This window comes from Abramis brama (genome assembly GCF_963993115.1).
Source record: "Abramis brama genome assembly, chromosome: 4".
NCBI lineage: Eukaryota > Metazoa > Chordata > Actinopteri > Cypriniformes > Leuciscidae > Abramis > Abramis brama.
Window position 1 is genome coordinate 29,196,005 of NC_139966.1, and position 18,373 is coordinate 29,214,377.

An 18,373-nucleotide genomic window follows, 5' to 3' on the forward strand; every position below is an offset into this window, starting at 1 on the left:
AATGATTGTGGTTACATACATCTTCCTAAACTCCATTTTAAACGTTTAAGAGATATGAGTGCGCAATACCAAAATACTAGGCTGTCTAAAATAGGCGGAAATTAATCTGCACGCAAACAAAGTCGGCGGTCGCGTTGAGCCTTTTGACAAGAGAAAAGGCTTCAATAGTTAACCAAAGCTAACGACTGTGGTTACATATATCTTCCTAAACTCCATTTTAAAGGTTTAAGAGCTATAAGTGAAGCAGAACAAAAAATGATGAGCTGACTAATGTTAGCTGTCTAATAATAGGTGGAAATTTGCCTAATCTGCACGCAAACTTACCTTCGTGGCTCACGGGCTTCCTTCTGCACCGAAGCATTACAGCTATCGATTTTTAACAAAACAAGCCTACTCAAATGTATCTAACCTAACTATTTTCACTCGTTATTGTCTAAAAAACAGACAGAGCTATGCAATGATAGGCTTACTGGCGCCAGTAGACAGACCCTTTTTCTCCCATAAATAAAACCTGCTACTTGGGGTATTTTACATGCACAGTGCCAACTTCGAGTCAGTAAAATAATAATAAAAACAATAATTTAATGCTGGTATCCAAAACATTTATTTCAATTCAAGTATTATATTAGATACATTTTAAAACAATGCACACGTATAATAAGCCTAGTAATAATAAGCCTATAATACGTAGACATTTAAAATACATCAATAACTGATATCATAGTTTAACACAGATAAAATCAGAGTTAAGGCTTGCTTTACGTGTTGCTCGACGAGGATTTCTTATCGTTGCGACGTTCAATCCTGAGGAGACAAAATGCCGGATTATGCCGCGTAAGCTCCCGCCGCGGAGTGAAGAAGAGGTGGAGTTACGAGGATTCTCAGATAGTTGAAGTGTCCAATGGAGTTACGAGATTTGCTCTCAAGCTATTTTCAACACTTTAGATTGGTTAAAAATTTGTAAAAATAACAGAACCACGTGGGGACTGACCAATAGCATCGATTTGTGAAAAAATATGAAATTGACCAAATTTGGACATACGAGGTTTCCGCCCGACAGCGACGATATATTAAAAAACAAGTTATGTGATACAAGATTTGCTTTGTTGTGCATAGAACCACACCAGGCATTTAGTCAGATTGTAAAATAATTTATTAAGGCCAATTATATAAAATAAATAATACAAACAGAAAAAAAATGTAGAGACAGGAATAAAAAGGACCTCGCTTGGAAGCTGGAAAAGCCCCAGGGAACAGCATGTAGGAGAAGAGGAAGGAGGGCATTCTGCGTTTCCTGCAGAGCCTGCTGCCTCATTTTTTTTTTTTTTTATACTACTCTGGGGGGGGTCAAATTGTTCCAAATTTAGCACAGTGTAGCTATTTTCCATTGCATAAGTATATAATTTAAATTTATAATTTTCCTTAAGATGAGGCGGCATGCTCTGTACAAAAGGCAGAAGGCAGAGGAGTAAGTGCTCGTCTGTGGTTAGTGGCGGTGGGGGTGGCGGTGTGTGTGTATGTGTGTGTGGGGGGTGTTGGAGGTCGCGTCGGAGGTTGCGACAGGAGCGCAAGAAGTCGCTGCTCCACCTCCGACGGACCATCCGGTGACCGCTTACGGGGCCGCCATATTGTTTTGAACTTGCTTTAACATATATTAAGTAATTAAAGTTATACTTCAGACATATACATAGATAAACATTCAAATGAACAGTAGTTAAAATGTATGCAGATGATTGGTTGCATAGACTGCAATGGATTTGTGTCTGCATTTACAAAAAACAGTGATTATTAGTAAGGGGACTAATGTTTTGTGCATGTAACATGTTGAAATATTGTTTGTACTATTGCCTTCACACTCCTCTAGGTTCAGCAGCAGGGGCTGAGGGACCAGGGACTGGGGAGACAGGAGAAGAAGGGGGGGTTCTTTGATCACCCTCTCTCTGATATGGCTCTGTCAAGACAATATTGAATGTTAATACGACACATTGGTAACAATACTTTTTTCATCTGTAAACATGACAACATATATGCCTTGTAATGTATCTATATTGGAAACACACCTGTCACTGTCTCCCCTGATTGTTCTTCGGGGTGTCCCTGGTCCTCGAGGTGGTTGTCCTCTCCGATCCGGGCCTCGACCCCCTCCATGTTACTTGTCGTTTCTCGTGGAGTGACGAAGGGGTCGAGGAATCCCAAGATCTGAGAAAACTTCCACCTCTTCCCAGACCCTGCTGCTGACCCACTCCTCTTCTCCATCTCCTTCCTCTTCTCCTTCAGGTACGTGTCCCTGAGGCTTTTCCACTTTTTACGGCAGACATCCTCTGAATAAACACATTATCTTGTTAGTGAAAAGTAGTTGTATATTTGCGGGAAAATAGTTGTAAACTAGCAGCAAGGCAGCTTGCTAACTGATTAGTAGGTCAATAACGTGACTCAAAAGTGAAATTTGTAACATTAAGTTACATCTTACAACTTACAATGTTCACAGTGAAGGTTTAAAAATGAATTTAAACAACAGAATTGTCTGGATATTGTGAGAATAATAATAATAACTGTGTCTGTGTCTATCAGTGACATATAAAGTGCTTAAATGCAAAAGACACATAGAAAAACATGCAAATTAACAGTAGCTAAAAAGTGGGAAAATAGTTGTAAACTAGCAGCACGACAGCTTGCTAGCTGGTTAGTAGGTCAATAACGTGACTCAAAAGTGAAATTTGTACATCTTACAACTTACCAGGTTGTACAATCTCCTCACTAATCTTCTTCCAAGCGAGGTCCTTTTTGTTCCTGTCTCTATAAAAGTATGAACTTGAGTCATATAACTCCGGGTGACCACTCACAGCTAAAATGAGTTTCTCCTCCATTTGGAATGAGTGACTTTGTGCGGGAGTTTGTTATGCCAGTGGTTCTCAACTCCAGTCCTCGGGACCCACTGCTCTGCACATTTTGTATGTCTCTCTTATCTGACACACTCAGTTCAGTTCATGGAGTCTCTCCTAACGAGCTGATGATCTGATTCAGGTGTGTTAAATAAGGGAGACATACAAAATGTGCAGAGCAGTGGGTCCCGAGGACTGGAGTTGAGAACCACTGTGTTATGCTATGTCACTTTATGCCACGTGAAGCAAGCAGGCTCCTGATTGGTTAACGCGGCGCGAATTGATGCAGAAGTTCAGATTTTTCAACTCGGGCGGCAGACGCGAATTCGCGTCAAACGCGTGAATGCACAAAAAGCACTACATAAAATCATCGCTTGACGCGCGAATGAGGCGTATTCGTGTCTACCGTGCCGCGCTCTACGCCTCATTCGCGCCGCAGGAATTTTTTACGCGCGTAACGTGTCTTTGCATTGACTTAACATTGAAATCACTCGCGTCTGACGCGCTATTCGCGTCCGGTGTGAACGCACCATTAGCCGACCAAGTGTCGTGACACTGGCTACAAGGTTGAAGATGTCACCAATGCAACAGGCTGCCTTCACGCGTGGCCTTGTTGCAGAGTCAGGCGGTGATTGTACACATCTCTCTGCATCTTACGCAACAGCTGACCGAGCAAGACGCCAAGTGCTGGAGACAATAAGTGAGGAACAGCACAAGCAGTAGACACCACCTCCATTGTGCACCCTACACTGGGGCAGCAAGTTAACACCGATGCTCAGCAATGTGTGCCAGTTGGAGGAGCGTCTTACAGTGGTGGTTGGAGATGCAGAGCGTCTGAAACTGCTTGGTGTCCCGGCGTATAAGAAGCAGACCAATGAGGCATGTGGAGTGATCATTGCCCGGTTGACATGCAAGTTGCTGCAGGACTGGTGCTGCGCTGACCAGGTTGTCAACAAGGCATTTGACACCACTGCGTCAAACACCGGCCATCTCACAGCAGCCTGCACTGCCATACAGCTCTCACTGGGCCGACCACTGCTTTGGTCTGGGTGCCGGCACCACAATGGTGAGGTCCTCCTGAACCAGGTTTTCACAGACCTGAAGGTGGAGTCATCACGCTCGCCAGAGGTTACCTTGTTCACACGTCTGAGAGAGAAATGGAACCTGTTACCACAAGAATCCAGCAGCCAATGGTCCCGCTACATTCCTGGCAACACCGAGCAACCACTCCTGGGCAATTTACGTGCTGAACTTGTCAGGTGCGCAAAAGAAGTCACTGACCACAAGCGAGGTGACTACCATGAGTTTGTGCAGCTGTGTCTTGTGTTTCTGTATGCAGATGGTGAAGAGCAGACTGGAGTGACCTTCCAACGACCGGGAGCGCTCCACAAGGCACGATGGATGGACAAGCTGCTCTATACTCTCAAGCTGGCTTTGATGGAGCAGCACATTGCATTGCTTCCCCAGGGCACAATCACCACACGGCAGCAGGTGCCGAAGATTCGGGCATTTGCCATTTTCATTACACACATCTATGCAAAGTGGTGGTTGACCTGCGAGAAAGCTGTAGATGCTGCCTGGAATGACCTGACACTTTACCACCTCCTGCAGGCATACAAGGCTGTAGATGAGGGCATTGCAGCATCAGCGATCAAGGCGCTGGAGAGGCATCGCTGGTACCTGACAGGTGAGATGCTACCCCTGGCTCTCTTCAGCAGCAAGGTGCCCAATGATGACAAGCGTGCACTTGCCAGAGCGATCTTGGAGCACATGCCCGCTGATCTCCCCATGCACATCCCTGAGCAGTGCTTTGGCACTGGCTTTGGCAAGCCAAAGTTCCCCACCCTCTTGCCAACCACCAGCTTGGCTGACCTCGCCAATAAGGATTGCTGGTTTGGGATGCACCAGCTGCACATTGATCCAGAATTTATGTCTCTCGATGTGAAGGAAAGGGCGACCAATGCTGTGCTCAAAAAAATTGAGGTCAATGTACGTGCAATGAACGTGGTCAATGACTCTGCTGAGCGTGGCGTCAAGCTCACATCCGACTTCGTCGCAGTGGCAAGGAAGGAGCAGCATCTGCAGAATGTGCTGCAGGCAGTTGAACATGACCGCAACCAACAGCCAAACCTTCGCCGCTGCAAATGCAAGCTAATCTCTGAATAGGACCGTTACTCTTGGGTGGCGGGTGGGGAGACATATCTGGGGGGAGACGCACTGGCTAGGTTCAGAGTTCAGGTTCCATTTCCTCTCTCTTTCTCCCTGGTGATGTTGCTCAGTGGAGCAGACTTTGGCACAGACTGAGCAATTAAGTTTGAAGTTTAGTTAGTGTCTGCTCTTACCATTAGGCCCTGTTAGTTGCCAGTGAGTTAGCCATTAGAGGGTTTGTTCTTTTAAGTGTGTCAGTAGCGCCCCTTGTGCTTATCAATAAAGTCAATTAAACTTTATATGTGTGTCCGACATCCATCACTGCTGCACAAAATTAAGGGTAAGGCCACGTGAACATGTCCCATTGACCTCCATTCATTTTGTCTATAGGACAAATGAATGGAGAATCTTGAAAGTTGAATTCTGAGAAATGTCCAAGTTGCCCAAAGGGTTTACTTTGATAACCCTATAGAACATGTTACTGTATAAAAGGTCACTGTACTCAACATTTCCAGGTCAACCTTTTGGCAAATAGACAAAAAATTGCACATTTTTCGAAATTTCGCCAAAGTTCATGTGTTAGGTGGCACCCCTAAATCTCAATGGAATTCCTCAAAACTTTGCAAAAGTCATTTTTTATGTTAATTGGAACAAAATGCAATGCCAGCCAAATTGATATTTTGAAATTAAAATTTCCCATTCAAATTTGATGCACCCTGGACACCCAACTTAATATATGATGCTTGCCATCTCAATCTAACCATGTCATGTCAACAAATGGAAAAGTCAGTCAGCTGTTTATTATCATGTTGTGCCTTTTGCCCCAACAGCAGATGTGCCTTTTACCCCAAATACCATACTTTTACATATTCTTCTGTTATTGAAAAAACTTTGCGTTAATTACCTTGAACAAAATTGAAAAACCTTTGTCTCAAAATATAGTAAATAAGTTGATCGATTCTCATTTGCAACATAAACCTTCAACATTTTTATTTATTTTTTTTAAACATCAAATATTAGATCAAATTAGCGCAGAATCAACTTTGCGCTGCTGTCTGCCTTGTGATGATCACGTCAAGGATCATCAAAAGCGGTTGTTAAGAAAAGTGCTGAGGTGGTTTAAAAGAGACAGTCAAATGCATCTTTTACCCCCTTGTAGCCTACAGATTAAATGAGATATAAGAACTACGGGGCTGTTGAATGCTTGAACCTGAGTGGTTGACAAACATTCTAAGGTGTAGAGCTTAGATTCTCTGCCCGAGCCCGAGCCCGGACTCGACCCGACCCGACCCGCGGGCCGGGTCGGGCCCGATATTTCCCGCCACTGTCCTCGGGCCGGGTTGGGTCGGGTCGGGCCCTTAATAAAGCACGTCACGTGTCATGCGCAGCGTCTCGTCCACTTGCACTCGAAGTCTCGCACGCTCGACGTATCACACCTTCTGTGCGTGCTGTAGCCTACTATTCTGTACTATAGTGCAACATGGAGATTGAAGAGGCAAAGAAAAAAATTAAAACAGGCGAATTAACTCTGCGCAAGTTTGAAGGAAAATCGGAGGTATGGAAACATTTTAAGCTAGTCGTAGGGAGTGACAACATATGTGTTGTCTCCTGCATTAAATGCGGCACGCTGCTCGCCTATGACAGCAAAAAAACGGGGACTTCGACTATGAACAGACACATGAAGCAGGCTTGCCATGACAGAAATTATAAAAGTAGTCAGCCTCAGCCCTCAATGTCCTCTTTTGTTACTTGTCCAAGCATTCCCCAGAGGGCGAGGCAAGCCATCACAGAGAAATGCGTTGAGTTTTGCTGCAGGGACATAAGGCCATTTTACGTTGTAAGTGGCCAGGGCTTCGAGCGGCTAGCTCAAGAATTAATCAATGTTGGTGCTACATATGGTCGTGTATCGGCCCAGTCCATTCTGCCTCACCATAGCACCGTTTCCAAGGCTTGCATAGAAAAGGCAGATGAGAGGAGGAAAATTCTGGCACAGACGCTCAAAGATGCTCTGAAGAATGGAGACGTAGCAATGAGCACAGATATGTGGACTGATGACTACAAAAAGATAAGTTACATCGCAATAACGTGCCATTATATCACCGACGACTATAATTTAGTTGGCAAAACTCTCACCACCGCAATGTTTCCCGTGGAAGATGCTAAAACGGGAAAAAACATCAGACGCGAGATAGTGTGCTTGCTGGTCAACAAATTTGGCCTCGACCCTAGCTCCCTCAGCCGAATAGTGTGGGTAACAGATGAAGGCAGCAACATAATCAAAGCCCTGGAACCATATAGGAGGCTTTCTTGTCTCGATCACCTAATTAATACTGTCCTTCGCCACGGTCTGCATGCCGACGCACTGTCCGAAAACGCGCCGGATATAGGAGAGACCATATCTGCTGCGAAAAGACTTGTAAGATATCTAAAACAATCTGGCCTGGTTGCGCAATTGTCAAAGACAGTGCTACAGATGGGGGAGACGCGATTCAGCACAGTGTACCTCACACTCAAGTCAGTGCAAGACATATACTCAGAGCTACGGGAGAAACTGGAGACCCGCGGTGAGGTTGAGCGCATCGAAAATATTGCACCTGACTTATTGAGCTTTCTGGTCACATTTTTGGAGCCATTCTATAATGCCCAGAGAGAGTTGGAGGGCGACAAATACGCAACCATAAACCTGGTCTGCCTCTGGGTTGAGAGACTGAAGAGACATTGCGAGCCCTCTCCTACCGACTCACCGCAGCAAGCATTTGTGCGCCAGAGACATGCCGAGTTCATTGTGCAAAAAATCAAGGTGAACATGCTGCACAAAGTTGCTCTTTTCCTCTGGCCCAAATTCAACAAATTGAGGATGATGTCTCCTGTAGAGATAGCTGAAGTACATGCCCACGTTCGCACCCTACTCTTGCCTGTGGAGGAAGATGCTGCAGCGGCTGACAGTGCAATGAGCAGTACTGGCTTCACACCACCAGCAGCCAGGCCCAGGAGAGACTCCGAATTTGCTGAGTGGGAGAACCAAGACGATGATAACGAACCAGATGAGGATGAGGTGGCTATGTACAATTCACAGAAGCATGCCATGGATGACGACCGGGACCTACTGAAATGCTGGAAAGTGAACGGATTGGTGTACCCAAAACTAGCCAGGCTGGCAAGATCCGTCCTCTGCATTCCAGCAAGCAGCAGCAGCAGCGAGCGGGTGTTCAGCGCAGCTGGCCGAACGATAGAGCAGAGGAGGACCGCTCTGAAACCAGAAACTGTGGACGCAATCTTGTTCTTGCATGACAACATGTAGAACCATGTAAGTAGGCTATAGCTTTGTGATTAATATGGTATTATATAATGATTACATATATAGCAGGCAGCCTTGGCCTAATCAATTTCTCACACTTCATCTACAGGCTCGGCTCATACACAGCAGGAGGCTACCAGAATGGAGCAGCGTTTTTGCACTATAGGCCTACGTTTTACAATAGGCTTTACAAATATTTATTTTGTTTAAAAAATATTATATGTTCTAAAACATTGTTTAATTATATTAAAGTAGTAGGCCTATAGTCTTAGGCCATAATTTTCTGTGTTTATCATTATTCACGGTATATATTTTTATTTTTTACGTTTCTTCATTCGGAATTTCAGATCCATTTACGATCCATTCAATTATTTCTGAATAAACAACGCAGTTAACATGCTTCTTCCTTGTCGCATTATTCATTAAGATAATAATTAATAAATGCAGGCACAATTATGAACTTGATAAATGTTACAGATATGTTTTACTATGCACAAACAAATGCCTTTCAACATGTGCAAAATTCAGAATTAAATGAATGTGCTGCAATTTGTACAAAAAGAGAGTCTGTAGAGCCTTACGTGTTTTAGCCATTAAATAAGCACATTTAGTTTAAAGTTTGTTAAGTTTTGTTTTGAAGAAAGCTTTTCTTTAAAGTGAATTTCGTTTAGTATAAATTGTATCTTAAATTTTGATACATTTTTCATCAACCAATTGCCTGGAGTTTAATACATAAAAAGCAATATAGCAGACACTATAATCATGACATGGATGGAGTCGCCGGCGCGCCGCGGTCACTTACACCATTTGAAACTCGTAACACACGCTGTCACCGAATTTACAAATGCACATCTTGCTTGTTGCTCACACACATATTATGTTAAAATAACAATATGTTGAAGTAACATTATTAATAATAATTCATCTTTAAGAATATTTGATTGAATGCTGAATGTTGTGCTTGTTCAATTTAATAAAATTAAAACTTTAATTGTGATAATTAAAATAATTGAATATTAAATATTGAGTGTCCAATTTTTGCTCATTTATTAATAGTATTTATATAATATATAACTGCGCAGCTCCCCCCTGTAGCCTAAATAATCTAGCACAGCAGCACCTGCATTAAAAAAAATTCTGGCGCCGCCTCTGGTTATAACGGCCCACATATTAAAAATGGTCGGGTTTAAATCGGGCTCGGGCTCATAATTACAGTGAACGTATCGGGCCGGGCTCGGACACAACGTGCTCGGGTAGGGTCGGGCTTGATTTGTTGGGCCCGATCTAAGCTCTACTAAGGTGTTCAATTATTTTCAGGGAAATGCACGGCTAAAGTAGTTCCAGGCAGGTTTTGACCGCATTACAGTTACATATCACTTCGCCAGGATTTCAGTTATTTCAAAGGTCCTTACAGACTACAACAACAATAGAGAAAAATAAAATGGCGGTTGAGCAGTAAGTTCAAGACAGGCTTTTCATGACGTCAAAAAAAAAAAAAAAAACGTTTGACACTGTGTCCTTAAAGGGAAACTATATGTTGACTGAGAGTGAGATATTTGAGTTGTGAATTTCTACGTTTAAATTGAAACAGTTTACAATACTGAGTTACAATTCGGAAAGCAGAAAGTAAATAGACTCAAATAGTTACAGTAATCCTACATACACCAATATTCACTTTTTGCAGTGTAGTAGTAGTGAATGGAATGTTACTTTGTATTTATTGTTTAAACATGAATACACCTATGGAAGACTGAACTTTAGAGCAACGCAATACAGTGTTCAATACATGCATTCAAAGTCCTGTCAGTTGCACATTGCATATGAGTCTTATGTGAAAACACAATCAGTGCATGCGGCTTCCGCACCACATACTACGTACTGCAGTTTGTATTGTATCTGTTTGCAGTACGTATGTGGTGTGAAAGCAGAATTTATTCAATTTAATTTATTGAATATAAGTGGCCAACACATGCTGCTTAAAATGGTGTAAATGCAACGAGAACAAAACAACACGCACATATATATGTAATCGATCTAATATAATCTACAAATAATTGCAAAAATAGGAACTGTTTGTACAATGTTCTTTTATTAATTTGTAGTGCCAGTGTTTTTTGGTTAATCAGGTCAATTAAGACAATTAAAGGTGCTATATGTAAGAATGACAGCTAGTGGTCGAAATAGGTACTGCAGTCCAAATTCAAAATATCAGAGATCGTTGTTTCGCCTGGCCCCTCCTCCTCAGACTCGACGCTCACGTGGGTTGCCAGTTTGAAGACACACAACAGGAGCGAGCGCAATTGACGATGAAAACTGAGGAGACTTACATTGCAAAAAAATGCTTTTCTTACTTAGTATATTTGTCTTGTTTCCAGTCCAAATATCTAAAAATTCCTAAATCAAGATGCATTTACTAGATGAGTAAAATGACATAGATATTATGTCCTGTTTTCTGTGGAAATGAATCAAAATTAAAATGAAGTGAGTTGATGCTTAATAAAAGCTAAATTATCTGCCAATGGGGTTAGAAAAATAATCTGAACAGAAACAAGATTATTTTTCTTGTTTTTCTTTTCTTGTTCTAAGCAAAAACTTTTTTATTAATTTCCCCAGAAAACAAGACTTAATATCTTATGTCATTTTACTCATCTACTAAATGGATCTTGATATAAGAAATGTTTGATATTTGGACTGAAAACGACAAAAATCCTAAGTAAGAAAAGGATTTTTTGCAGTATACAGACTGTAAGACTGTGAGTTGATTTATCCGTGTTTTAATATGCTCTTGTTCATAGAGATTTTTAGATGGATACCAAGGCTTTTTAGGTTGTGTGGAATCTGCAAGTTTTGCTCGTTTCCAAGGCTGCAATACGCAGTAGCTGTGTCCCAATGTGAAGGCCGCAGACTTCAAAGGATGCAGCCTATGATATTTAGAATATGCCAGAGCAGGCTTTGAGGCTGCTTTCCTTCCTCCACGGCTCATGGCATACAGAGTATCTCCATCTCAGGGACAAGAGGGGAGAAAAAGAAAACTTATATATATATTTTTGGGAAACTATTCCCCCTACTGGCTGATCCCACCGCTGCCACTACTTGTGAGGGACCAAGCAGTCAAGGAATGAGGGCCATAGAAATATGTTCCCAAAAAATATATTTTACTGAATTCAAAAAATCATATACAAAGGTTTCAAAAAGGAAACAAAGTCCAAATAATCAAAACAAATGTTTAGGCCTATAAAAGAGATCAACAGAACAAACTAAACTCAAACAACTGAGTATGTGTAAAGACAAACTGAACTGATCTACAAACTAAACATCAGGGAGACATTTATACAAACGGACTAGTCCACATTAACACATAAGGGAAGACAAAAACAACAACTTCACTAATACAACAACAAAATCAATACCAAGGCCAGTTAAATAATTACACTATAATTAAGTGCTTATTTTTAACACAAATAATACATCTAGGAAAAAGAACAAGCAATTAGGAAAGAAAATACCAACACAAACATTCGAGAACCCCCCCACAGTTAATCTGCTGGTTGGTAGCGGCAAGCGGAACTAAAATAGCAGTTGAAGCGGCATGCCGGCCCTTAATTCGCGCAGACCACAAACGGAACTAGCCGATCACCATCCGAAGCTCCCGTCATCCACTCCTCAGCAACACAGCGGCAACTTAAACTCAAAGAAAGCAAAAGAACATATGAGTAAAGGGTGTTTGTATGTATGTGCGTGCACAACATCACCGCTCACTGATGTGTAGCTGCATCGGGGCCATCACATAACTCCAAGCCACGCTGGGGGAGTTTTTCGCCCCCGTAAAGAAATGGTCATTTTCAGACCACAATTTAATAAATTGAGCTGTCTGCTCCTTGCTCCCTGAAACAATTATTAAACTAATATTAGCACTAATATTAAACTAAGTTTTGCCTTAAACCACCTGACAAATGAAGCGACGCAATGGTGACGAAGGAGTTAAGATGAAGTTTATAAGAAAGAAAACCGTGTGGCTTTTAACTGTGGTTTCGCTAGCTATTTGAGTAAATGAAAACATAATACTTACATTTAAATGTGAATTTTCCGTCCACCACCGAACTCTCGGCCACAATTTTTTTTTAAAATAAAATGCTGTCGTCACCGGCGCACAATGACTTATGGGGTAGGATAGGCCATTTATGTATCCTTTCTTTCATGGGGAAACGAAGGGTGCATTTGGCGTCGCTTTTGAATTAGGGTAGCCTTCGTCACGCTACGATGACGCAACCGGCCTTCAAATACGGCCTTCGAAGGATGCAGAACTGAATAGGGACAGCATTCATCGCGCCGCGGTGACGCAATCGGCCTTCAAATGCGACCTTCCAAGGGTGCAGCCTTTGATTTGGGACATCCTATGTCGCACCCCTGTGACGCAATCGGCCTTCAAATACGGCCTTCGGAGGATGCAGCCTTTGCATTGGGACACAGCTAGTGTTTCCTGCCAACTGGCATCCCGGGGTGTCTAAATACTATTGGGTGAACTGGCAGTGGGCGGGATCACACAGACCAAAACAAAACTCGACTGACAATATGGAACATGTGAAATAATAAGTAAAATACCTGGCTGTAGAAGTGTTTTTTAGAGAAACGAGTATGTGAACTTAGCATGTTTCCTAAATATCTGCAAACATATTATGGTATTTTTATGCTTTAGTAGAGTAAAAAAGTTACAACCAGTACCTTTAACTATCACTCTAACTGACTCTTTGCAGTGCTCTGACTACTGAACTAGGAAGCTGTTTGAGGCCGTTTACACCTGTTACTGAGATGCGTTTTGGTCGATGGGATCACAAGTGGACAACGCTAAATACAGGTGTATACAGGGTCTAAAACATTTTGAGCTTGCCCATGCTTTCGTAGTGTAAACAGTCATGTGGTCGAATGCGTTTGAACAGCCGCAAAAAAATCACCTACTCACCTAAGCTTCTTTTAACTTATAAATGCGTCCGTTGGGGGATATTATTAGGAAGCACAATGTTTTATTCCATTTTTATGCCGATGATACACAGCTGTATCTGCCATCCGGGACATCAAGGAATGGTTATCAATTAACTTCCTCCAACTTAATGAGGACAAGTCAGAAATCATTGTCTTTGGCCCTCCAAAACTCCATTTTAGAATTCATTTTAAAATTCTGTTGCTTGTTTTTAAAGCTCTTAATGATCAAGCTCCATTATATCTTAGAGATCTAATTGCTCCTCTGTCATCCACTAGATCTTTAAGATCTTCAGACAGGGCTCTTTTATCTATTCCTCGCTCCCGTCTAAAATCGAAGGGAGATAGAGCCTTTGCTGTTGCCGCCCCCCGTCTATGGAACCAATTGCCTCTGGACATCCGCCTTGCACCTTCAATTGCTATTTTTAAATCTAAATTGAAAACCTATCTTTATTCCCTGGCATTTTAATATTTTCTTGCTGCTGTTTCTGTCTGTTCTGTTTGGTTGTTTTCTGTTTTATTCGATTTGTTTTTTACTTTGTTCAGCACTTTGGATAGTTCTGCTGTTTAAATGTGCTATATAAATAAAATTTACTTACTTACTTACTCTCTGCCTACTGACCTAATACGTAAACATTATGGTAAAAGTGCTAGCCAGACGGGATTTAAACTTTTGTTGACTGAAGACCCAAGTTTGGTTTGAAGACAAAAAACGTACAAAGCACAATGTTCTCTCCGCATTCCTGATTTCTAACACACACTCACAGCGTTCGGCGTGGTTTTGTGGCTGTCAGAGCAGAAACGAAAGAGACCGTCGTCTCTGGGCACTTTCACATGTAAATTGCGTGAGCTTATTTCGTCCATGAGATCGAAATACTTGAAAAAACACATACATTTACCCGTCCATAGACCCTCCCCTTGAAGAAAAAAACAAAAGTGGTTAAAAGTGGACAATAGAGATGTATAAAACTTTCCGTAGTTTTCATCCTAAAAGTGTGCATACACACAAAAGCCAGAACCTGTGCAAAATCCCTTTTATAAAACCCAGTCAGCGGAAGATTGTGCGGACATGCAACTCCACCCCGTCTCCTCCCTGAAATAACCATATGTGGAGCTTAAAACGCCCAGTTTAACCGTGCATAACGTCATCTGCATATAATTTCCATGCGTATTCCCATCCACGTGATACCATGTTTAACACAAGACATTATGAAAATATGAGATACGGACTATGTGCCGTCACATTACATTCCTAAAAATCATTCAGTAACCTTGCGATGTTGGTTTAGAATAAATAAATCAACATTGTATAAAATACAAATTACATAGGCTTCAGTGTAGAGTTATTCTCAATCTATTCCACTGGCCAAATAGTATTTATTTAGTATTTAATTACTTTAAACAAATCAGATGTATGCATGGGCGTCGGAAGAAAAAAAAAAGGGGGTGGGTCCTCCCCCAGAAAAATGTTACTGGAGTAAATACCATTTCATGTAGGCTATTCTGGTGCCTTTTAATTAAAACAAGTAAACTAAACTCCACTTCACGTCGGGCGGTTCTTTGCCTCCACGTCGTGCATTAAATGCACAGCTATCCGTGGATTATCCCGCTAATACCATGGTCATTTGCCAGCAATGACAATTTAAAGCTGTTATTGATGTTTGCAACGCAATATTTGACTGAAGGGTACAACGGGCGGTTACTTTCGTCAGTTGCAGCTCGTTGAGAAATATAATGTGAAATGGACTTGAATTTATTAGGGAATTCCCTAATAATTGGATTTGACTGATGGCGGCTCTGAAAAGTGAACAGACAAATGCGCTGAATTAGAGACGGTAAAAGTAAGTGGGTCCAAAATCATTGGTCTTAAAAAGTGGGTGGGTCTCGTCCCACCCATATACAATGGTTCCGACGCCCATGGATGTATGCAATTTTGCCTATAATTTTATGATGTTTGCCTATATATTTTTAATGGAAACAGATAGGCCTTGTTTGTAGTGTAAATAATTGTCTGTCACAGCGCATCACTGACAAAACTTTTTAAAAATAATGTGCATATCTTACCGTTTCCTACTGTCTGTCTGTGCACAACAACTACTGCGTCATCGGACCAATTCAAACTGGCCAATGTCCACTACAAATAGCCTATTTCTATTTAAATTCATATGAAAATGTTGTCCCTTCTGAATAATGATTTCATGAAATTTCAGTGCTTAACTCCATTAATGAGAGTGACATATTTAATCTAAATGTGTATATCAATCAAATGTAAAACAGTTTAAATCATTCTGTATACTTTGCTCACTTCAGTGAAAAAGTGCGTGTGCACGGTCTAAAGTGTCCCTACGGCGTGCACATATTTACAGCTAGTTTATTTATTATTTTATAAATCACAATATGTGCATGGAAAATTGCGTACACACATTTCAATGGCTTTTTTGTGCGTATCCAACGTGTAAATGGGAATGTGTCTCCCTCGCCGTGTGATCCTATTGACCAAAACGCATCTTAATACCAGGTGTAAACAGGGCCTGAGATGCACTCAGAGATTTTGTTTGGATTTATTTTTCTCTATGTTAATTATTCTCATCTTAAACAGGACAAAACACAGAAAAACTCCTGGTGAAGTGACTGAGATCCACGTGACACACTATTATAAAGATGGCATTTATTAAAGAGGAGAGTGAAGACATGAAGATTGAAGAAACATTCAGTGTGAAACAAGAAGAAACTGAGGAACAAATAAATATGATGATTATTAAAGAGGAGAATGAAGACATGAAGACTGAAGAAATATTCAGAGTAAAACAAGAAGAAACTGAGGAGCAAAGAGGTTGGTTTCATTCTCAAAACTGAACTCAGTCATTTTATCCTGTTTAAAATGTCCAGCTATGTTGAGATCACATGACCAGATTATTAAACTGCCTTGACGTGCATCTATGTAGCGACTTTGTCATGTTATAATTTAAATCTAATTTATTTGCTTTGTTGGCTGCTGCAGAACAAGGAACAAAACAAGGAAGATCACATTGGATAAGAAATGCAATCTTTTTGGCCAATGAGGTGTGTGGATTGATTTTGCCTCCAGGAGTTATAGCTTAATTTCGGGTGCTGCTTTAAGAGCATCTTTGTAGGACATCAATGTGGTGGCAGGCTAGTCCTCTTTGCACACTTTTGTCAGAATTTTCTATTTGAATATGGATTTTACAAACAGTGGTTGTTCATATATATGTTGGTCTGTGCTGTGGCATGGGTTAGTTAAATAGCAGTCCCTTTTTGCATGGCATGGTTCAATACAATTAAAGCACCATGGTACAATAATACTACGCATGTTCTAAAGAGAGAAACCCATAATTTAGAGCGTAAATGGAAACAAACTAATTTAGAGGTCTTTAGAATCGCGTGGAAAGACAGTATGTCACGTTATAAAAAGGCCCTAAAAGCGGCCAGGGCTGAGCATCTCCGCAAACTAATAGAAAACAACCAAAACAATCCTAGGTTTTTATTTAACACCGTGGCTAGACTAACAAATAAACAGACGTCACCCGAACAAAATATCCCGTTACAGTTTAGTAGTAATGATTTCATGAACTTCTTCACTGAGAAAATAGAAAACATCAGAACCACAATTGTAAACGTTCAATCCTCAATCGCACCTTATAATTCAGCCTCAATTTTCCCCCCGCAAGAACAATTACAGTGCTTTACAACTATAGAACAAAAAGAGTTAAATAAACTTATCACTTCATCTAAAACAACAACATGTTTATTAGATCCTATACCAACTAAACTACTGAAGGAAGTGTTACCTGTAGTGGAAGAGCCTCTCCTCAATATTATTAACTCGTCTTTATCTTTAGGTCATGTTCCAAGAACATTTAAACTGGCAGTGATAAAACCTCTCATTAAGAAACCACAATTAGACCCGCATAATCTAGCAAATTATAGACCCATTTCAAATCTACCTTTTATGTCTAAAATACTAGAAAAAGTTGTGTCCACTCAACTGGGCTCTTTCTTGCAAGAAAATGATATCTATGAAAAGTTTCAGTCAGGATTCAGGCCGCACCATAGCACTGAAACTGCGCTCATTAAAATCACAAATGATTTACTCTTAGCTTCTGACCAAGGCTGCATCTCAATACTAGTTTTACTTGATCTAAGTGCTGCGTTCGATACTATAGATCATACAATACTCTTAGATCGACTACAAAATTATACTGGTGTTCAAGGACAAGCATTAAGCTGGTTTAGATCATACTTATCAGACCGCTACCATTTTGTCTATTTAAATGGAGAAAAATCGATCATAATTCCAGTAAACTATGGAGTGCCGCAGGGATCTGTGTTGGGCCCTCTGTTATTCTCAATATATATGCTGCCACTTGGAAATATTATAAGGAAACATGGAATTAGTTTCCATTGTTATGCTGATGACACTCAAATATATATTTCATCACGGCCGGATGAAAACGCTAAATTATCCAAATTGACAGAGTGTGTTAAAGATATAAAAGATTGGATGACGCGTAATTTTCTATTATTAAATCCAGACAAGACAGAGGTAATACTTATCGGTTCAAAAAACCGCCCACAGAACCTCTCACAATACAACTTTGACATCGTAGGATGTCCTGTTACTTTATCCTCTACAGTAAAAGACCTGGGTGTTATACTCGATTGTAACCTGTCTTTTGAAAATCATATTTCGTATGTTACAAAAACAGCCTTTTTCCACCTTAGAAACATTGCTAAGCTACGTAATATGCTATCAGTTTCTGATGCAGAAAAGTTAGTTTATGCATTCATGACCTCGAGACTAGATTACTGTAATGCTTTATTAGCCGGTTGTCCTGCATCCTCAATAAACAAGCTACAGTTAGTCCAAAATGCAGCCGCTAGAGTTCTTACTAGATCAAGAAAATATGATCATATAACACCGATTTTATCATCACTACATTGGCTACCTATAAAGTTCCGTATTAATTATAAGGTATTGCTACTGACTTATAAAGCCCTAAACGGCTTAGCTCCAGTCTATTTAACGGATCTTCTATCACCCTATAAT

General features: G+C 40.9%; 1 protein-coding gene across 1 annotated transcript in view; it reads left to right on the forward strand.

Moving 5' to 3' along the window:
* LOC311082127 (uncharacterized protein) overlaps positions 1–18,373 on the forward strand; it is a gene marked incomplete at its 3' end in the record, with an annotated part of 57,485 nt that overhangs the window by 35,448 nt on the left and 3,664 nt on the right. Inside the window, exon 2 of the mRNA XM_084112869.1 lies at positions 15,905–16,138. Within this exon, the coding sequence (XP_083968995.1) occupies positions 15,967–16,138 (172 nt within the window). The 5' untranslated portion in view covers positions 15,905–15,966. The remainder of the gene's footprint in view (positions 1–15,904; positions 16,139–18,373) is intronic.